Below are 22,889 nucleotides of genomic sequence, written 5' to 3'. Positions count from 1 at the left end.
AGTGATATACAGAGAGAAGAAAAGGAGGTACATCTGTGTGCCAAGCATTCTTTTAAGCAAGTTAACATATTTTATTTATTTTTTATTAGAGATTTATTCATTCATTGAGAATATACCATGTGACAGGCATAATGTTGGGTGCTGGAGATACAAGAGTGTCAGAATAGCAAATACAAGACAGAAACCCTTTGGGGCTTCCAGTCTGGTGGATCAGAACATCAGAACATGCCAACTGATATTTTACAGTTTCAAATTGTGGTAAGTGCCATTCTCATATCACTGTGAACTATGGGAAGGGAAGGAAAGACCTTTTGATATACCTGGTCATGGACAGACTCTGAGAAAGTCACATTTCCGCTGACACCTGAAAGATAATAAAGAACCAGCCATGCAAAGAGCCAGAGAAAGACTTCCATTTTTCTGAAAGAGCACAGGCAAAGGCTTCAAGGTGAGAAAGGGGACCACAGACTAAATGAGGGGAGCCTGGCATGAGACGAGGGTGGAGAGAGAAGTAGGCCCAGATCACACAGGGCTGGAGAGTCCTGGTAAGGAGATTAGAATTTTTTTCCCAACAGTAAAAGGAGGCCACTAACAGTTTTTAAGTAGGAGTCTGATTTTATAAATTTCTGTGTGTAAAATGGACTGTAGTCGGGCAAGAATGGAATCAGGGTAGCCAATTGGAAGGCGACCGGTATTAGAGCCTTGAACAAGGGTGATGGTGGTTGAATAGAAAGGGACAAGGGTGGAAGATGTTTAGGAGGTAGATCCAACTGGATTTGCCAGTAGATTGGATATAGGAAATGAAGACATATGCAATCCATAACTGGAGACCAAGCATAAAATCTAAAAGTCTTCCTTTGTTGAGGATTCATCAAACTTGGACAGACCTGTCCCCATTCAGCACTGTATTAGAATTTGCGCATTTGAAATTGAGTCAAAACCAATCTGGTCTCCACAAGATTAGACATGGGGAATCTCCTTGGTGGGCCATTCATTCCACAGCAGGTAGCATCCTGATCAAAAGGCTGGTAGAGTAAGGAGAAAAGAGAGACCTAGCTATCATAGAATATGGGGGACAGAGAACACAATTTGTGATGCCTTAAAAAAAATAAAAGCCACAGGTGGTTTAAAACAAACTAGGAAATCTGAAGTAAAGGAGCAAATATCTTCCTCTGTGCAACTTTCAAATGAGATATACAGGGTTTGGCTGTGGGAGGGGGTGTATATATAGACACAAATGATAAAGAGAATATGGTGAATGATTATGTCTATGGGTGTTCTTAGCGCTATTCTTATAAATGTTCTGTTGGAAAATATTTCCAAAGAAAAAAACTTTTTAAAAAGCATGTGGTCATAGTTTTCTTGACCCCTGATGCTCCTTATGGGTATTTAGAGAGCCATAATGATAAGAGAGGGAAGTAGGAATTCCTGGCTCCTCTTGGTGCTGATAGAAGTAAAAAACCAACAAAGTCTTGAAGCCCTGCTTCACAGCCAGTGGCAAATGGGAGGGCCTGGCCAGCAGCACTTGCCAGCAAATTCTCCAGAAGACTTAACCAGACAAGCCACAAATCAGCAACCCTTACTTGGCACAAAACTCTAGTGCCCAGGAGGAAACAAGGCAGCAAGAACTCATAGGGTAGAACCAGATCAAAAGTCCCTCCTTTCCAGCACAAGCCATCCCTCATGAGCATGCAAGCATCCCTCTACTTCCAGATGCCAGTCTAAGGAAGGAGGAGGGCCCAGGGGACTCCTGGAGAGAAGGGAGAGAAAGCGCCCCCAACAGAAGTTTGAACTTGGAATTAACTAAATATTCACAGGAAAAGGCCTATAGTAAACCAGAAGAGAAGTGGTAAATTTAATTATCCTCCTCACCTCATTCTAAAGCAGCTGATATTAGTTGAAATCAGTTGTAGAAATTCAGAGGAATTGTGTTTTTGCACATTACATTGGTAAATTTTGACCGTTGCAGCCATTAAATTGCTCATTGACAACAGTTCCAATTGGAAAATGCACAAGGGGTGTGGAGGTAACCCTGTGTGTATGTGTGTGTGTGTGTGTGTGTGTGTGTGTGTATGCTCATGTGCACGTGCATGCAAGCACACACAAAGAAAAATGTCTGGAGTAAAATCAACCAAAATGTTAGCAGGGATGAGATAACAGGTGATTTTCATCTTTACACTTGTATTTATTGTATGCATTTTGAATTAGCGACAATCGTGCCTCAGATAAACCTCCTTGGCTATAGTACTGCCACTGCACAAAGCTGTTGTATGCATTTTGAGAAGGGAATGTTTATTACTTTTATGTTTTCCTGAAAAGGAAATCTCATCAGAGAACAAGGCAGCATGCCACACCCTATTCCATCACAAGTCCTTAAAGAATTCCTTGCTGCCCCATCCATGTCAGCAATGGAGCAGGGCTCCAAATGGAGAAACACCCAATTGATGGGTTTGGGTGACGTCAGCTGAGTGCAGTTTCATACACAGTTGTCTGCCTTCCTCAAGTGCAAACCCAAGGCTTGCACTTCTTTGCAGTGATTCCTTGACCTTGCTACCCTGGCTTTGCCTTGATCTCTGCTGCTGCCTTGCATTGCTTAACTTTTTTTTTTTTTCATTGCTTAACTTTTTTAAAAAACTTTTCCTATCTACTAATTGTTCCAAAATCTTGAAACGCTCATTCTTTAAAGAGTCTGACTTCTCAGCCAAGCGTCTATACTCCCTAAATGAACACGTCTGACAGATGGATGCAGCCTCTTCATCTTACTCTTGCTCTCTTTTCTTAATTTTACTCTTTGTCTGACTTTCTTTAACCCTCTCCCTTTTGCATCTTGTTTTTCTTTCAAAAGATAGATTATCACGTGACAATATTCCCCTGTTTATATATATAAGCTGATAATAGGCCTCTAGAGAAGAAGGAGCCCCAGGGATGGAGCCAAGGGGACTAGGGTCTTAAGTATCCTATTATAATATAAAAATCTTATCCCCAGAGTCAAAGACATTGCTCTCTGCTCTCTCTTCTCTCTCTCTCTCTCTCTCTCTCTCTCTCTCACACACACACACACATACACACACACAGTAGTTATTTGCAGATGTCTACATTTTACATGAGCCACTATTCTCCTTTTAAACTTAAAAATTAAGAACAAACAATGCTTTTTGGAAAAAGATAACTTGCATTCCTCTTACTCGTCTTGAACCTGGTTGAGTTGACTACGAGTTGAATTCAACTCAGCATCTATTTGTTGAATGTCCTGATCCCGAACACCAGACTCTTTATGTTTCTCCTTATCAAATGTGTCCTGGAATGATACACAAATCAAAAATAGTCTTGAATATATGAAATAGCATGATGGGTTGCAACACATTGCACTGAGCAAAAGAAAAACAAGCACAAAAGTACACAAATCCATAGTTCCATTTATAGGCTGTTCTAGTGCAAGCAAAATTAATCTAGAATGATAAAACTCAGAAGAGTGGTTGCCTGATGGGGAGGGATAGGTGACTGGGAAGTGACACAGGAAATGCTCTGGAGAGATGGAAATATTTTAGAACCTAATAGGGTATGGGTTACATGGATATCATCAACCTATGGATTTCACTGCAAGTAAATGATACCTCAATTTTTTTATGGCACATCATTTTTTTTAAAAACCATTGGAATATCATCCCATATCTTCATACTCAGAATAGTACCCACAGGGTAAAAATCTAAGTAGCATGTGAAAATCCCCAGGGAAGAAAAATTTGCTTAGAAACAACTGCTATCGGGATCCCTGGGTGGCGCAGCAGTTTGGCGCCTGCCTTTGGCCCAGGGCGCGATCCTGGAGACCCGGGATCGAATCCCACATCAGGCTCCCGGTGCATGGAGCCTGCTTCTCCCTCTGCCTGTGTCTCTGCCTCTCTCTCTGTGACTATCATAAATAAATAAAAAAATTAAAAAAAAAAAAAAAAAGAAACAACTGCTATCTATGGTTAGATATGCTAACATATCTAACCTTATGTTAGTTGTTCCTGCACGTTTATCACATTTAATTCTCAAAATGGCCCTATTGGGTCAACAAAAGCATTGCCTCCACTCAGCAAGCGAGACAACCTACCCAGAACCCTAGAAGAATGACAAGAATTCTGCCTTGTGACCTCCAAGCAGGAACCCTTCTGCCCCTGCCCCCTAAGGCTGCTAAGAAAAGACTGCTCTACATGCCTTAATTTTAGAAAAGACTTCATCTAAATCCACATAAATGTTCACAATCAAGGTTACCAACGTTTAGAGATGTTAATGCCTTAAGCAAGGTGTGTGTTTCCTTCCAGTCTGGGCTTCAACTGTCTAAAAGCTGACCCCATTGCACAGAAATCACCCCCCTATCAACTGCAAGTGAGGATACTCTGTCAGTCTCTAAGAACTAAGTTTCCACTGGGTGTTATACTATACGTTGGCAAGTCAAACTTCAATAAAAAATATATTTTAAAAAAAGAAGTTTTCAATTAGTTTCACTTCATTCTTTCAGAATATGGAGCTTTCCCCCACCTCATGGTCTCTTTCTGCGGCCCCATGGTACCCTAAGTGTCTGTGTGCCTACTCTGTCATTCCAAAGCTCTTATTTAGTGCCTAGGGTGGGCAATGTCCCAGATGTGGAACATCACCAGGGCCTTCTTACAGCTGAGGAAGCAGAGGTTCACTGATTTGCCTCAGGTCATACCCTGGGAAAGAGACAAAGCTGAGAGTTGAACGCAGGTCTGTTTGAAGACAAAGCTCAAGCCGTTGTGCCACATACTACTGCACCCAGAAACTCACCTTGTGTACCTGTGTCCCCGTTCCCCAAGTAGAGCAGAGTCCCTCAGTAGGGTAAAAGCCATATCTTAGATATGTTCCCGGAGCCAGATTGGGTTGCTGAAAGTCAAGGGTGATCCTTGAGCATCCCTACCTGCAGAGAGGGGACCTTGCTGTCAACAGGTTTTCCCAGGGAAGCTGCAGTAAAGGAGGCTTCCAGCCAAGGCAGTAGGCGCGATTTGATTATTTCCACACCATCATAATGACCGCCTAAAAGAACCCACAAATCGGGGCAGGGAGAGAAGTTCAGCCACACAGTGTGAAAGCACAAAGAACAAAAGTAAAAGAAGGGAGAGCCCGACGGGAAAGCACGGGCCCTTCTCACCTTCTTGGGCTGCAGCGGTGAGGATCCTAAAGAGCTGTCCTTGCACTTTGGAAATTTGTTCGATGAACTCAAGGCATTGACAGAGATTTTGATCACATGTGTTTGTCTACAAAAATCAAAACAGAAAATCAGTGCCTTTCCTTTCTACTGGGACCCTCTGCAGGTAGACAGAGGCCGCCTGGCTCCGGTATGCTCCCAGGCGCAGAGACTGCCCTTTGTCCATCAAAACGTCTTTTCCCTTTCCTCCTGGGCACACAGCTAGACCACTTTCCCCAGCTTTCCTGGCAGTTGGTGCAGCTGTGGAACTGAGTTCCAGTCCTTGGGACTAGAAGTGATATGTGCCATTTCCAGGTAGACCCAGAAAAAAGCCCCTTGAGTGATGCTCTTCTCTCTCTCCTTCCCCATCTTCCAGCCAGCTGCGGAGGGCCCAGCAGAGGACCCCAAGGGCATAAAGGGTGGTGGAGCCACAAGATTTGAAAGGCTACTCATTGAACACTTGCAATGACTGTCACATACTCAAGAAAGTGTATGTATATGTGCATGTGTCTCTGTGTGCATAAAGCCACAGAGATGTGTTTTAATAGCAATACCCCTGGACTTCCTTCCTACTCAATGGAACCCTGCAAAAAATCCTCTTATAAAGTGAATAGACGGGATCCCTGGGTGGCGCAGCGGTTTGGCGCCTGCCTTTGGCCCAGAGCGCGGTCCTGGAGACCCGGGATCGAATCCTACGTCGGGCTCCCGGTGCATGGAGCCTGCTTCTCCCTCTGCCTGTGTCTCTGCCTCTCTCTCTCTCTCACTGTGTGCCTATCATAAATAAATAAAAGTTTAAAAAAAATTAAAAAAAAAATAAAGTGAATAGACCCTTTGTGACACAAACTACTGTGTCCTGATTTACCTGCTTTATGGATCCATGTCTTCTACCCAAGTTCATTATGGCCATAAAGAACACTACTCGTTAACAGTAAGAAGGTACTGGGGGGGTGAGGATACCATGGAGAAGAAGACAAAAGAGACGGCCGGGGCTCTATGGCACATGCAGACCGGGAGGGGAGGTAGCAGTGTAGATAGTTCCAGGCGATGGAAAATGTGAGCCACAGTCTACTCCAGGGCCTACAACCTGGGAAGTCAGGGAGTTCTGAGAGGAAGTGAAATCTAGGCAAGGAGAAAGCAAGCAGATTTGGGGGGTTTCGACATCCACAGAACATGGCGAAACCGAGAGCTGGGCCTTTAGCTATTATTCTTTCTCAAGCCATGGAAAGGCAGGATCTGTGGGTGCTGGGGATCCTGAGGCAGGAAGCAGGGCACCAGAAGGATAGAAATGAGAACAAAGAGGAAGAGCGACCTCCAGGCAAAATGCTACAAGTCAAATGCATGTGTGTGCCCTCAGGGGAAGTGGTGCAGGCAGGCCGTAAGCTCCTGCGGGGCAGAGGCTGTGGGCCTGGTCTCTGGAGTCAAACCCAGTTAAGTACTGGACAACAAGAAGATTCACGTATTTTGTGTTCATCACATAACTCCTATGCACCAGGCATTTTTTTTTTAAGACTTTATTTCTTTACTTGAGAGTGAGAGCTAGAGAGAGGGTGCAAGCACACACAGGGAGGGGAGAGAGAGAAGCAGACATCCTGCTGAGCAGGGAGCAGGTCCAGGCTTCATCCCAGGACCCTGGGATCATGACCTGAGCTGAAGGCAGAGGCCTAACTGACTAAGCCACCCGGGCGCCCCCACCCCAGGCTACTGGTGCCTTCCGTACAGAAGCTCAGTGAAGCTCCATAGCAATGCACTGTGAAGTAGGAGCAGCACTGTTATCACCCGCATTTTCAGATGACAAAACTGAGATGCAGAAAGGTTAAATAACCTGTTCAGGGTTACCTAGCCAGTAAAACAGCAGAACTGAACCTGGTGCCCATGCTCTGAAGATCATAATTAGTGCTGGGAGCAGAGGGAGGACAGGATGATGCGACATGAGTGAATGGGGAGGACCATCAGGAAAAGCTGCCCTGGAAAGGCAGGATTCAGAGTAGTAGAGAGAAGACGGTGATCCCCAGGGAGATCAGCAGGGGCAAAGGCCCTGTGGTGGGGACAGGAGCGAATTTAGTCACCTTGAGAACCAAAAGTAAGTGTGTAGGGTAAAAGCACAGAAGGTGAGAGAGGTTGGCAGGACAGGTCCCGGAGGACCTTGCAAGCCTGGGAAGGAGGCTGGATGGGGTGGACTCATGGCGCCCTAGGGCGAGCTGCGAGCTTAGGTCCACGCTGGTGACAGCACTGGTGACAAGCTCTGTTATGGCAGTTAAGTCTGATGCAGCCATTTGTCTCTGTGTCTCATCCTTCTATCTCCTTCTCCTAAAAAGACAAGGAGCTCTTTTTAAAAATCCCTTTGTCTCTTCTATGTCTCTATCGGTTGCCACTGGTATGTCTAACAAATCAAAGGGCTCCAAAGTATTTGACAAATGAATGAATGAACGAACGAATGAATGAATGAATGAATGAATGACTTACCAGCGTAGTACTGACATCGTCAGAACATTTGGAACCCCCAGCTGAACAGCTGTGCCCATCCCTCCCTCGCTGAAGCCCTTGGCCTTGCCCATATGCCTGCACTTACCACGGTGAACCTGTTACAAACAGCTTTGGCCCCTGACTAGACCCCTGACAGGCTGAGTGTCCAGGAGCGGGCCTGAGGGTCCAACGGACCCGAATGATTACATCTCACCATTCTGGGCAATCCTACCCAGGTTACTTGACTTTCCTGAGCCCATTTCTTCTCCAGAAAAATGGGGATAATGCCTTGCAGAGGAGAATTAAACCCAAATATTGCATATCTAGCACCTCAGAGACAGAGGGCACTCCACAGTTGGTACCTAGGAGGTATTATGGGTTACTAAAAGGAGCAGTGGGCACAGAAATAAGGCAAACCTGGGTTCAAATACCGCGTCCCACGTATTTGCTGTATTCTCAGAAAAGGTATTTTATTTTATTATTATTATTTTTTTTTTAGAAAAGGTGTTTTAAATATGAGCCTCTGTTTACTCCTATTTAGTAACATGCTGGTCTCATGAGCTAACTTAGGTGCAGAGTAGAGGAGGGACAGAATAATTAAAAGTATTATTGTAGTATTACCACCATCTGCTTCTATGCCTTACCCAGTGCCTGGTACAAAGGAGGTGCCCAAAGGAATGTCTGTTAAGTGGATTTGTACACACAACTTAAATCACAGAAGAGAATATACAGTATAGGACAGCTCCTGCTCCCAAGACCTGTCACCACATGCTGCAGCTTCTCACACAAAGCATCACACAAGACACTCAAGTTGCAAGGGAGCCCATAAAATAAATAGAGCCAAGATACGAACTAATTATGCTGTTTCCTAAATTCCAATGTCCATGCCTTCATAAATCAGTGAGTTCCTATTCTTTGCAAGGCCTTGGGCTGAGCCCAGAAAATAAAGCTACTAAAAAAATTAAAAGTTGCCTATCAGTGAGCTCACCAGCTGGGGAAGAGGGGTGAAAAATGGGAGAGTACAGAGGATTAATAGTTATCTTCAAGTTTATTAAGTGCTCTAGGTGGGTCGTGAGCTGTAGGAGGAGCAAAGCATGCCCTAGTGCAGTGAAGGGCAAGAAATTAAGGTATTTCCAGAGAAGGAACAGCAGGTACCAAGGCAGGGAGCAGCAAGGTGTACCACAGAGGCAAGTGGGATACATTTGGTCCAGAGACCAAATAATGATAAACTTAATTTGCCACATGAAGGGCTCTGAGCTTTATCCTGCCACTGAGAGACTGGAGGGAGCAGATGGAGGAAAGTGGTGATGTCATCCAACTTACTCTGTGTTTTACAAAAATCGCTCTGGCAAAAGCCGATCACATAAAGTTCAGATGAGAGGGTGAGCCTGGTGGGAAGGGGGGCAGTTGTAAACATGTGGCTGAGAGATGCTGAGGGTTGTGGAGATGCCAAGGGCCCCCTAAAGGCCCTTCCCAGCCCTAAATCACATCTGTGTCAGCCAAGGTCCCATTGGTTCCAGCATTACCTACAGAGGATGTCAGAAGGTTTGAAATAGAAAAGAGGTGTCCGAGGGATGGGTTCTGTTCTCAGACAATGTAGGGGATCTGCAGAACATTCAGGGAGAGCTGTCTGGTAAAAGTACCTAACAACTCTTGAGCACTTACTTTGTGCCAGCCAAGCCCTGTGTTGAGAGCTTTGAATACAGTTTCACATAATCCTCAAAATAACCTTACAAACTGGATACCATCCATCATCCCTAATTCACCAATGAGGAAAATCAAGATCTTAAGCAATTTGGAGAAAAGGTGGTTGAGCTGGAAACTAAGCCTGTTCCTGCAGCCTTTGAGGCAGAGCCAGGCTCTCAACCATGGCACTGTACCCAGAATAGAAGGAAAAGACTCTGGATCTCAGCAGAGAGGTAGGAGCTGGAAGTGTGGTTCTGGAAGCTTCAGCAGATGGAGAGAGGGGAACCCATGTGCATAGATGAGATCCCCAGGGCAGGAGAAGGCAAAGGGCAGGGCTGAGGGCAGTTTTGCTGTTTCAGAAACTGGCTGAGGAAGAAGGGCCAGTAAATGAAAACAAAACAAGAGCAGTGAGAAATAAGAGGACAGCCAAGAAGGGAGGTAAAGAACCAGGAAACCAGAGATGGAGGTGGTTTATTATCTGCTTCACTTATGCTTTTAGGCTCTCAACAAATTTTTATGGAGGAGACTACTGTGTGCCAGATTCTAGAAGTACCATGAAGGGTAAGAGAGCCTCTTCTCTCAAGGAATTTATAGTCTAAGAGAAACATGTAAATAAATGCAAAACCAGAATTACTTGCTATGATAAAAGTAGGTCTAGATTTCACAGGTGAGGCTCAAAAGAAGAAGTGGTGGGGGGCCAAGAAGATTCAGGAACGCCTTCACCTGAAGAGCTCTGTGGGCTCTCATTCCTATTTTCTAATTGCTCTAGTGTAAGGCCTGAGCATTGAAAAGTTTTTTTAAAGTTTTCTGAATGATTTTTATGGGCAACCAAAAGTGCAAACCACAGCTCGAATGGGAAGGGAGATCAATTTAATGAGTCTAGGGACGTTTAGGTGGCTCAGCAGTTGAGCGAAGGGAAAAATGGGGGCTACCTGACAGATATTTAACAGTAGAATCCTGAGGGTGTGATGAACCCATTTGTGAGGCATGGTGGAGAGAGGGGGCCCCAGGTTTCAGGCTTGGACCACAGCAGGCAATGCGGTGCCATTGCCCGACCACAGGACACAAGTGGAGAACCAGCAAGGTGAGAGAGGGGGAAACTAGTCCTGTTGGGTTGGTGTTGGGTTGGGGGATATCTAGAGCATCCACATGTTGCAAGCTGGAAGGCGGCTGGTTGGCTAGGTCGGGGGCTCTGAAGAAAGCCCAACCTGGAGATAGATTTCACGGTCACTCACATCGGGGAAGTAGCTAAAGCTATAGAACTTGGTGCATCAATTGCCTGCAGAAAATCCAAGGAGATAAGAACCAGGAAAAAGAAGTAGGGCTTGGCTATCAGGTGGCCTCTGGGGACCATGAGAGAACAGTGACAGCAGAATGGTGTGGGGTTACTTGATGTATTTCCACATTGCATGGGGTTGAGGGAGCAAATGGAAGCAAGGAAGGAGTAAAGACTATGAGGACAGATGAGTCTTTGAAGAAGTTCCTTGGTGCGGGAAGGAGAGCAATGGGACAGTGGCTTCATTCCCATCCTTTCAAGGTCCCCACTCTCTTGCCCAAACAAAAGTTCCCAATAATATCAAGCCTAAATATTGCCCCATTTCCCAATACCTTGCCAACATGCATCCACATGACTTGTCCAGCCTTACTTCCCTCTGCTCCCCCTCAGCAACTCTCTTCACTGCAGCCACACCCCTGCCTTGCCTTTGCACACGTAACATGTGTACTAGAACCACCACCAACCTTGATGCCTTTGACGTCCTTTACTTGGGAGCAGCCTTGACCTTACCATTTCTCCTTGTGACAGCCAGATCATCCAAGCCTCTACCAATGGGTCTTTCACATCTTTGATCCTATTCCTCACCTTGAATCACCTCCACAACATGGAAGAGAGAACACTTTTCATCATTACATTAATCAAATTTATCACTAAATATCCTTCATCAATTTGCAAGTTGGCTGGAAAAGCTATTTAAACCCATCGATTTCAGCACAAAATACAGTGATTTACATTTTAAGAAACCTCAGTCTAGGGACCCCTGGGTGGTTCAACAGCTGAGCGTCTGCCTTTGGCTCAGAGTGTGATCCTAGTCTGGGATCAAGCTCCACATCAGGCTTCCTGCAAGGAGCCTGCTTCTCCCTCTGCCTATGTCTCTGCCTCTCCCTCTGTGTCTCTCATGAATAAACAAATAAAAGCTTTAAAAAATAAAACCAAAATATTGAATTTTAGTTATAAGACAGCTTAAATATACCCCAACATTTTAGCAAAAGCTTCTATTTAGACCTCTCCGCAGGATTTTAGCGTCTCAGCCTGCGGTTAATATCTCTATTGGATTTCTTTCATTAATTATTTTCCTTAAATATTAAGCAATGATGATATTTCCATTAACATGTTTGTCTAAGAAGAAGCGAAGAAAGGGAAATTAAAAAGATGATAGACCCTCTGTTAAAAATAATCTGTCTTAATCACTCGTCAATTTCTTTCCTAGCCATGAATTCCTCATTAGTAGCTGTGGCAGAAACAGTAGCACCAATCAAATATTCCACATGCTTTCCATTTCTCAGGCTCTTTTTACGATTAGATTGGAGCCACATAACAATTCCGGCCTAGGGAAGATGAGTGAAAGTGATATATATAATTTAGGCGCTCTCTCTCTTCCCCTACCGACCTTTGAGATCCTGTGATGAGATGACTGGTCCACGAGGTAGAGGGCACCTGAACCCGAGCCAATTGTGGAAGAGAGTTTTCACTGGACTTTGCATGAATGAGAAATCTCTTTTATGCAGGTTTAGGCACTAAGATTTGGATTTTTATTCATTACTGCAGCATAGTAGTAAAAAGATAAAGGGAAGAAAACGTGTTTTCTATAAATTTACTAGATTGAATCCCCAGGAATGTAGAAATGTGTTGACTATGGGGAAGGGCAAAGGCAGCCAGGGAGTCTGTTTGAAGACACCATAGCAACTACAACAGCCCTTTTGTATTGACAGTCAGGGACATTTTGTCATATAGGCAACGTCTATTTCAACCACAAAGAGTATCCTATGACAGAGGGACTCCTCCCTGAGATCTCCTTTTTATGTACTAATATTGAATATGCTGTTTTCACTTAAGAGGGCAGCTTTCTATAGCACAAGGGAGTCATGCAAGAGGATGCATCATCAGCTTTCTCTATCATCCCCACTCACATATCAGATAATCAAAAGTTTCCAGAATGTAATGTCCTGGTGTCTATTATCAAGAAGTGGAATCCTATTCTCTCTTAGGGATGGGTGATCAAGGGTATAGTAAGGTCTTACCATTTGCTCCTCTAATTATATATAGTACGTTTTAAAAAGTAATAAATCGCAGAGCATCTGACCAAAGGCATCTCCCTAGTCCACAAGACTCTGGGTAGAAACAAAAGAATCTCAGGAGGAGGAGCATTTCAGCCCAGAGCTGACCTTCTCCAGGTACTGCTAACATTGGAAGGAAGTTAACTCTTCTTCTTAACATCTCTATGGGTTAATTAGGTCATCAGAACCCAGTTCTGCATAGGTGGTGATATGACCCTTTTGTAGAGTTGACCAAGAGGACCATATAGATGTTGCATGATCAACTGGGGGCATTTTGGGGCAGCATACTCCTTCTTACTTGAAGGATGCTTCTCAGAGTCTGACCTTGTTTACAGGTCTCCAAAAAGCATGACGCTTTTGGTTTCCCCCACCCCCACCCCCACCATTGCTCCTAAGATAAAGTCCAAACTCCTTAATATACCACCCAAAGCCTCTACCGTCTGGCCCAACAACCCCCCCTCCTCAGCCTCATCTCACTTCCACTCCTTGCCTTGAACCATTCACAGGCTTCCCCAAATAGGCCAGCTTCTTCATGCCTCCCTGCTTTTTACACATGCTGTTTCCTTTACCCTTCATCCTCTTCTCCAACTGGATGTCTATCATTAAGATGCAACTGACATTTCTAGTCCCAGCACTGAGCACAGACACATCATAAACTCTGAAAAAACTATTAAGTTAATCAATAAATGTACATTGCCAAATGTGTAAATATAGTGTCTAGTCCAATAACCATTTATTGAGTGAATTATTAAGCTCTTAATAATTGGCTCAGTTCTTGGTTGAACAATAAGAGATTTTCTATGGCTTTTTCACCGACATACTCAATAACCACAAAGACGGAAAAACAATTTTGAAGGTACATGTTTGTACCAAGCTGTCCCTGAACAGCCAATGGAATCCAAGTTTTAAAGACCAAGTAATACAATAATTCAACTTCTCTTTAGTAACTAAAAGAAAGTGAATTGGCAGTGTTTGCTGTTGCATTTATTAGGTTTCTCTAGTGGGGTTTTGAAAAATATCCCTCCTCATAATTTGTTTTTAATGAATAAATTTTTTTAAAAAAATCAAGCAAGTTGTGATTCTGCCTAGGGCCCAGAAGATTATTAGATGTTGTAAGATTAAAATCCAGCCAACAAATAAAAATCAAAAGCTTTGGGGCAGAAAATTACATTTTTAAAAAATTTACTGTGTCTGACAACATACATAGGACACGATGAAAAGATGGTGGTGATGGACAGATTAAGGCAGAGGAAATGGGAATCCATATGAAGGAAATTATAGGACAGAAAGAAGAAAAACTAAATAGGATCTGTTAATCCAAATGAAGGAAAATGAAAATTTTGCATTGTGTTTTAGAACTAATCTATTCAAGTTATTGATCTTTTTCACTGAAAATAAATTGTTTCACAAGGGGATGATTTTAATCACATTCTTAATTCTAGTGTAGTATTTATGGTCTTTTATTTTGCTTGAGTTTAGTTAGAACTAAATCAATGTGGTCACAGTCAACAAAATCAACTTTCCGTAACAAACATAATTTAAAGCTTTTAATGAAAAAACCTCTACAACCAACATTTTAATAATGTAGTTTGCTACAATGACTATTCTGTATCTCAAGATTTCAAGGAAAAAGTCCTTGGAACTAGTAAAACAAACTTGCAGTATTACAGGAAACATCTTAGCAGTTGACCAAAACCCACACTATAGGTGACAAGTTATTAAATAAGTCTAGATGTAACCTAAATTTTGGTAGGTGGCTTATAGATATTTTCTTATCCTCTGCCTTTCACCACATACACACACACCAAAAACAACAACAACAACAACAACAACAACAACAACAACAACAACAACAAAAACTATTAAAAACACTTGCATCCTCTCAATTGTGCCCCTACTTGGAAATCCTGGCTTTTGGATTCAATTCCAATTTCAATAAAGGCTGAAATAAAGATACTGGAGGACCATCTTTAATTCTACACTGGATATGAGGTTTTTAAGAAGAGAAATGAGTCCAAGAACCCGGATGTCTGGGAGAATGGTGGTGGCACTCAGTCAGTCATCATTTTCTGAGCACTACTAGGAGGCAGGCATTATTCTAAGTGCCGGAAATACAGTGATGAGCAGGAAAAGGGAGAAATCTTGGCCTTCTGGAGCTTACCTTTTAGTGGGAAAAGGAGAAGGAAAGATTGACAATTCAGTAAAAGAATAAGTAAAAATGAGAAGATGTAGCTATCACAGAAGTAATAAAGCAGAAAAGGGACACAGTGAGTGCCAGCGGCAGGGGCGGGAGATGGTAATTGTGAACAGAGTGGTTTCTCCTGAGAAGGTGACATTTAAACAAAGACTTAAGGAGGAGAGAAAGTGAAAATGTTGATATCTTACTTAAATATCCACAGGCAAAAGTTTTCCAGGCAGAGGGGAACAGAGAGTGCAAAACGTCCTGAAACAGGAGACTGGCTGGTATGCTCTAGACTTCTGTCCAATAGAGTAGCTACTATCCATATGTGACTATTTGGGTTTAAATTAATTAAACTTTAATGAAATTTACTTTTTAAAATTTAAATGAAATTTAAAATTCAGTTCCTTAATTTGCACTTGCCACAATTCTAGTACCAAATAACCACCATATTGGACAGTGCCTGTATAGACCATGTCCAATCCTAGAAAGTTCTATTGGACAGCTTTGCCAATAGAAAGAGCAACAAGACCAATATTGCTGCAGTAGATTAAGGGAGTAACAGATGAGGTCAGAGTTTAAAGGAGCACAATTGTGTAGGACTTTGATAGTCATTGTAGGAACTTTGGCTTTTATTCTAGGTGGGATAGAAAGTCTGAGGATTTTATCAGAGAGGTAACTTGATCTGACTTGACATTTAGGATAATCACTTTGAGATATTTTTATAATAATCTAGATGAACGATGATGGAAGGATGGTTATAGCAGAGGTGGTGAAAGGATTCTGTGTGCATTTTGAAGTAGGTGCCAACAGATTAAGCAGGTGAACTTGTTGTGAGGTGTGTCAAGATGAAGACAGTGAAGTCAAGAGGCCAGTGTTCATGGCATGGGCGAAGCTAAGTTAGATTTTAGACTGATTGGACTTCAAGATAATGATAGCAACAACTGAAAATGTCTAAAAGGCAATCGGAGAAGTGAGCTCAGATGAGAACAGGCCCTGAATACAGATATGAGATTCATGGGCTTATATGTGGGAGAGAAGCAAGGATGGAGGCCCAAGAGAAGATTGATAAAGTCTTGAATAATTACTATAGGAGGGAAGTGGACAAGGCAAGGAGACAAACTGTTAGAGCCTTAGAAGAATGGAGATGTCAACAGCCAAATGCAACAGAAACACTAGACAGCCCAGGAGAAATGATCATACAGAGAAATGGTCACAGATTTTTTTTAGAAAGGCATTGGTCTCTAAAAGTGCATTCTCTATGAAGGTGGGGGGATGAGCCTGGCATGGGGGAGAGAATCTAGATTGAAATAGTTTGTAGATAGACCACTGTTACTAAGAAAGGGAAGTGTAATAAACTTTGGCATGTCTTAGTACTTATGTGTAGTTTCTAAAAAAATCATTTGATTCAGCAAAATGGTAGTGTCATTTATGTTAAACATGGTCTTGTGACAAACCGAATCTATTTTTTTGTAAAAAAAAAAAACCTTATTATTATATTTTTAAGTAATTGAGGCTTAAACTTAACAACCCCAAGATCGAGAGCCTCAAGCTCTCTCTCCTGGCTGAGCCAGCCAGGCACCCCCAAAACTGAATGTACTTTTTAACATTCAGAGTTTACTTAGGTCACAGGGTAATAACAAGAAAAAGGATGGAAGGAGGGAAGGAAAGAAAGAAGGGAGGGAGGGAGGAAGGAAGGAAAGGAAAGGAAAGGAAAGGAAAGGAAAGGAAAGGAAAGGAAAGGAAAGGAAAGGAAAGGAAAGGAAAGGAAGACGGAAATGGAAGAAGGAAGGAAGAAAAAGAAAGGAAGGAAAAGAGAGGAGGGAGGGAGAAAAGAAAGAGAAGGAGGGGAGAAAAAAGGAAGGAAAGAAATAGAAAGAATATGCTATAAGATGTAGTAGGAGGTAAATGTCAATTTTCCTGCGATCTTATAAAATTAAATTAAAGTAAAATTAAAAAAAAAAAAACCACAGACCACAAAAAAATGGGTGGCTCAGTGGTTTAGCACCTTCCTTCCGCCCAGGGTGTGATCCTGGCGTCCAGGGATCGAGTCCCACATCGGGCTCCCTGCGTGCAGCCTGCTTCTCCCTCTGCCTGTGCCTCTGCCTCTCTCTCTCTCTCTCTCTGTCTCTCATGAATAAATAAAATAAAATAAAATAATTTAAAAAAAAACACAGTCCTGCAATCTTGATGGGGAAGGAATAGTCACAGTGCTCATTCTTTAAAAGTGGGCAGAGGTGGTAAATACTCAGCAGCAGAGAGGGGGGGCGAGGAGAAAGCTCTAAGTGCTGTTGGAGCTCCCCTCCACCACAGGAGCCCTGGTCCAAGGGGGAACGCGGAAGCCCAGAGACTCAGACGGCATCCAGTTGCATTTGTCCTGGTAGGATTTCAGAAACAAGCGGATTTAAATTCAAAAAAAAAAAAAAAGAGAGAGAGAGAGAGAGAGAAATTTGAGATCCTAGAAAGAACTTCGCGTATCATCTGGTTGAGCGAGTCTCTCCTATTTAACAGACGAGGTACCGAGACGCACGGAGGGGACATGCATGGGCGCAGGCGCCTCCGCGGGTCTGTGCGGCGCCGGCCCTCGAACCCGCGGTGGCGGAGGGGGGCTGGGTGCAGGGCCGCAGGCGCCCCGCGCTCCGCCCCGCCCTTCCACTCGCTGAACCTCTGCGCCTCCCCTGCTTAAGACGCACGGGTCAACCTCAGCAGATGCAACACTGAGTTGCACTGGGTGGTGGTGGTGGTAGGTGGGGGGGGGGGGGGGGGCGATTAATGGGACTTAAGGAGCTCTATGGGTTCGATGCCAGAACGCCGGCTTCCTACAGAAGCCCTGGCCCCAGGCCTCCCGAAGTCGGCACACGCCTGAAGCCCGCAACGTTGACAAGTGTCCATGTCACTGCCATCTGGGGGTATTTTTTATAAAAAGTCATTTGGGGAATATAAATAATAGTGAAAGGGAATAGAAGGGAAGGGAGAAGAAATGGGTAGGAAATATCAGAAAGGGAGACAGAACATGAAGACTCCTAACTCTGGGAAACGAACTAGGGGTGGTGGAAGGGGAGGAGGGCGGGGGGTGGGGGTGACTGGGTGACGGGCACTGAGGGGGGCACTTGACGGGATGAGCACTGGGTGTTGTTCTGTATGTTGGCAAATTGAACACCAATAAAAAATAAATTTATTATTAAAAAATAATAATAATAAAACAAAATAATAAAATAAAATTAAAATAAAATAAAATAAAATAAAATAAAATAAAATAAAATGTCACCGCGAGACAACCCCTGCTGCCCCCGAGCCTCGCGGGGAGGCAGGACCAGGGCTGCGCTGCGAGCTGGGGACCCGGACGCGCCCCGTTGCTAGGGCCGCCAGCGTCCTTGGTTACCGCGCGGGGGCGGGGCGGGGAGGGCGCCCTGGGACCCGCGGGGCGTCTGCGGCCCCGCGCCCCCCCACCCCCGCCATCCGGGTCCGGGGCGGCCCCCGAGCGAGCCCCAGGAGGCCCCCGCCGGGACAGGAGCGCCCCCGCCCCGCCCCGACTCACGCTGTACTCCGTCCGCCAGCGCTCCAGCTGCTCGTGCAGGGTCCGGAGCGGCTCGCCGGAGACCAGCCTCCTGAGGTTCTCTGCCATCGCTCCCTCCTCCGCGCGGCCGCGCGCTGGGCGGCGGAGACCGAGCGCAGGACGGCGGGCGGGTGGCCGGTGCGGCGGGAGGCGTGTTCTCTCTCCGGGGGGGCGGGGGGCTCAGAGCGCGGCGGGAGCTTCCATCCTCCCCGCTCGGGTCAGACGGGGCAGGGTGCCCTGGGCCACAGCCGCCGCGCCTCAGCCGCTGCCCCCGCCGCCGCCCAGAGTCCCCCCGCCCCCCAAATACCGGGCGATTATTAAACAAACCTTGACGTGGGCGGCCGGCTGCTAGGGACGCGCACTGCGCAAGCCTTGGCAACGCCGGGCGCGGCGGCCCGCGGGGACTGCAATTCCCACCCGCCTACCCCCCACCTCCCACCTCCCACCCCCCACCCCCGGGGCCGGGCACCTGCCCTGGAGCGCCCTGGCGCTGCTCCTGCTGCTGCTGCTGCTGCTGCTGCTGCTGCTGCTGCTCCTGCTCGCGGATGGCTAGGCCCGCACACTCCGCGCGTGGCCCGGGCCGGGGTGCCGAGACTACCGAGGGCGCCCACTCCACCCCTTGATGGACCAAGACTCGCCTGCAGTGTGGGATGGGGGCTCCCCGAGGCCTCCTGCCTGGAAAAGCAAAGGTGGTTTCTCCGTGGACAGTTTGGTTAGGCAGTAGGTAAGCACCTAGCCTAGGCGGTAGGTAAGCACCTATTTGGCGCCTAGACAGTAGGTAAAGCAGTAGGTAAGCACCTAGCCTAGGCAGTAGGTTAGCACCTACCTGGCACCTTCCTCGGTCCTCTAACTTCTCAGGCCTTCAGTGCTTCCCTTGTAATACTTAGGATCTGCAGGGTGCCCGAGTCAGTAGATTGGAAGCTCCGGGAATGTTCACAAATCCAAGGTGATCCCTCGGGTCTGGACATTATTTGGTGTCGTTTTAGGATCACTGATCGCTCTCAAGTTTCACTTCCTTCTCATTCTCTAACAAACTTTGTGAAAGTTTCAGACCCCGTTTGGCACTATTTCAAAAGGGTGTGTTAATGCCACAGTGATCGTTTAAACTGCTTAAGAAATGAAACAATTTAAACCATCATTAAGCAGTTTAGAAGCCCTTATTTTATATGCTTCAAATGATGAGCTGATTGCAAATCGTCCTTACCTAGTCATTAAAACAGCAGGAATGGATCGGAGCCTCAGGTAGCCAGCTCGTTTAATTCAGTTCCATTTCTTTAGGTACTTGAAAATATATGAACATTGCACATGTACAAATATGATAATATTCAAAATTATACCACTTTTTTTAAAATTTCTCTTCATTACCGTGGTTTTACTGTCCTCCAGTAAAAATGAGAGGCTTATTTCTGGAGCCTGTGTTGCTACCATCTTCTGTAGACTACAAAATAAGAACTATAAAAGTTCTCATCACAAGGAAAAAAAATTGTGGCTATGTGTAGTAATGGATGGAGTATTGTGTTGGTCATTTCACATTATATGCAAATATTGAATCATTATGTTGTACACGTGAAACTAATATAATTACCTTTGTCATTTATATCTCAATAAAAACAAAAACAATAAGGACCATAAGGGTACATGACACATTTTATCATAGTAGAGCAATAATTACTAAAGTAAGAGAAAAAATCAGAAAACCTAAGTATTCATTAGTTCCTTCCTTTAAAAAATATATTAAGAAGAAGGAAAGGGATGGAGAAAAATTCCACAGCTCTCTTAATTTGGAGCTAATAATTGCATATTTCAATAGGCGGTTGGCATCTTTGAGCAGTCCTACTTATTTATTCATAAAAAACAAGATGCAATATTTGCTTATGTAAGATTAGTGGTTAAGTCCTCTTCCTTGCTGTGGGCTCTTTAACTGCTACTCCTTGGTTACATTATAAACAAGGAACAATAGTTCTTACTTCACAGGATTATTGTGAGACTAAATTTTAAAAATTCCTGTGAAGTGTTTAACAGTGTATTACTACAATGTAGATCACAGTATTGTATTTAACGGTGATAACTAGTTTGGAAACAATCTAAATCAACAATACAGTGATGGTTGAGCAAATCCTTCCATTCAATGTTGCACAATGCAAATCTCGTTACTGAAGAATATCTAGTATCTAGGAATTCTCACTATAAAGTTAAGTGAAAAAAAGCAGGAACACTAAATTATATATATATTGTTATACAGTATGAACCCAAAGCATGATTATCAACTACTTTGCTCCTTTACACTTTTCTGATTTTCCGAATTTCTACCATGAACACTGATTGCTTTTATGAAAACTTATTCAGAAGCAGAATTACCCAAAGGATCTTACCACCTTCAGAAAAATGTTAGCCCAAATATCAATATTAAGTTGACTCAAAACAGAATGTGCTTTGACCAGATGTCCAAATTACTAATTGAATAGTCTTAGAGTCTTAGAATAGAATGGATCTTTGAAATCACTTTAGAGTTTGCTACCTGAAACTGTTTATCTCTACATATGCTCTAGCCCCACAGCTGGATTCAAGACCCTTACAGCCTGGAGTCATTTCGTGTACCACTTGGTTTCCCCAGAACTCTGCAGCACGTGCGCCATGTGTAGCAGGAACTTCACGTTTATCAATAACAAAGCATCATAGTCAACAATGACTCAAAACAAAGTGTTTTAGAAATTTATTCATTATTTATTCCCTGCTACTTCCAAAGGAGGATCTGAGATAACTTATAGTAAAACACTTGTAGAAAATATCATTGTTAGATCAGAAATATTTTTGTAGTGCAAAAAGCAAATATGCCCCCAGTGTAAGCCTATGTATTAAGATTGAGCTTTATTTAACATTTAACCTGCACTTTATGAAAGCCATGCAGAAAGGAAAATGACTTTTATGATTATTGTTATTTGAGTTTAAAAGTACACAACCACTTCTTTTAATGGAAACACATTTTCCTGGTACCAATTCCAAAATACGTTTATTCTTTTCTAAAGAGCCTAGAATAATACAGATGACAGTGTACCTCCCCCACTTTTCTTTTCTTTTCTTTCTTTTTTTTTTTTTTTTTTTTTACCAAATACAGCAAGAGTCTTGATGTGATTGTTTCTTGTGGTCACCTTTGATCAATGCTGAGGGGGTGACACTAGAACACATGTCATCAAAGAGAGGGCCAAGCAATTGATACCCCATTTCTTAGCTCTCTAGTGATGCTACCCAGTAACAAACTTAGAACTTCCATACTGGTAGGAATAAGTGGACATCCTCATAAGTGCCCTTAATAATGGTCCCCTCCACAGAGCTTCTGTTGGGTGCTGGATAGCAATCAATTTAAGAGGGAGCTGAAGCCTGGAGTGCATAATAGTCTGTGTTGCAGATGAAAGAAGAAGCCATATGCCTCATATCACAAGCGTGAAGCCAACAAGGTTGAGATTCTATTTTAAAAGTCTACTTTTGGGGGATCCCCGGGTGGCTCAGTGGTTTAGCGCCTGCCTCCGGCCCAGGTCATGATCCTGGAGTCCCAGGATCAAGTCCCAAGATCAAGTCCCACATCGGGCTCCCTGCGTGGAGTCTGCTTCTCCCTCTGCCTTTGTCTCTGCCTCTCTCTCTCTCTCTCATGAATAAATAAATAAAGTCTTTTTTAAAAAAGCCTACTTTTTTATACCAATGGAAGAAAACATCAGATTAGTAAAGGCTTTATTTGGAAAATATTTTTTGTCTCAATTCGATTCTTTTAGGATACTATCACTAGGCAATTATTTGGGAAGAAAAGATAAAATCAAATTTTTCTTTTGTGGTACACTATAAAGTATATTGCAGAAGTTGAAAAAACAATAAACTTGGATCATGATGGACACTCTTGCTTTATCTCACCCTCTGCCAGTTAGTGGTTTCTTGTGATTTTACAGAAGTCTTTAATCACCCTGAACTTCACTTTTATTCCATCTACATAATGAAAAACATGGACTAGATCAGCTCTAAGCAATCTCTTGCACTTCTGACGTTCTTTAATGCTGGTTGTTTCCTTTGTTTGCTTCTTTTAACATACTGGTTGTAGTTGAGATTGAGCAAATCATGCCCTTTATTTCAATTCTTGGTTCACAGTTCAGCTTGGGTCAATTCTTGCATACAATTTATCCTGCAGGGTTGCAGGAAGAACTAGTGCACTTAACCTCCAGGAAATAAGCAAGGGGTTTCTCTATAGTTGCACTTTTAATAAATTTAAACCTACCTAAAACTGACAAAATCTTCCTAACTCCAACCCCCCACCCCTACCCCAGGCTCTCAGAGCTCATCCCTGCTCTTGTTTATGCTCTTTCTCCTCTCACTTTTGGAGGTGTTGATATTGTTGCAATTATCACATTATATTAAACTTATTTGTCTGCCTCCTGTATAAGCTTGTAAGCTTCCTGAATAGAGGGAGGTTTATTTGGCTTTCCTCCACATAGGAACGG

At 43.8% G+C, this 22,889-nt stretch overlaps 1 protein-coding gene and 1 long non-coding RNA gene across 4 annotated transcripts in view; one reads left to right on the top strand and one right to left on the bottom strand.

Moving 5' to 3' along the window:
* Positions 1–18,687, bottom strand: part of SPATA18 (spermatogenesis associated 18) — a 36,945-nt gene extending 18,258 nt beyond the window's left edge. For 2 of the 3 annotated variants that reach the window (XR_013352185.1, XM_077847984.1), the window contains exons 1-4: positions 18,388–18,687; positions 5,153–5,258; positions 4,922–5,037; positions 3,186–3,298 (exon numbers count right to left, since the gene is read on the bottom strand). Coding sequence is in view for 2 of the 3 variants with exons in the window: in XM_077847984.1 (XP_077704110.1) it covers positions 3,186–3,298; positions 4,922–5,037; positions 5,153–5,258; positions 18,388–18,474 (422 nt within the window). In the remaining variant the exon portion in view is untranslated. The remainder of the gene's footprint in view (positions 1–3,185; positions 3,299–4,921; positions 5,038–5,152; positions 5,259–18,387) is intronic. The other variant, XM_077847983.1, reaches the window with a different exon arrangement.
* Positions 18,251–21,105, top strand: LOC144283633 (uncharacterized). Its single transcript, XR_013352186.1, has 2 exons — positions 18,251–19,129; positions 20,955–21,105. It is a non-coding gene; the product is annotated as an uncharacterized LOC144283633 (long non-coding RNA).
* Positions 21,106–22,889: the final 1,784 nt, after the last annotated feature.

The sequence above is a fragment of the Canis aureus genome, chromosome 14 (genome assembly GCF_053574225.1).
Source record: "Canis aureus isolate CA01 chromosome 14, VMU_Caureus_v.1.0, whole genome shotgun sequence".
Classification (NCBI taxonomy): domain Eukaryota; kingdom Metazoa; phylum Chordata; class Mammalia; order Carnivora; family Canidae; genus Canis; species Canis aureus.
This window is presented reverse-complemented; position numbering and strand designations above follow the sequence as displayed.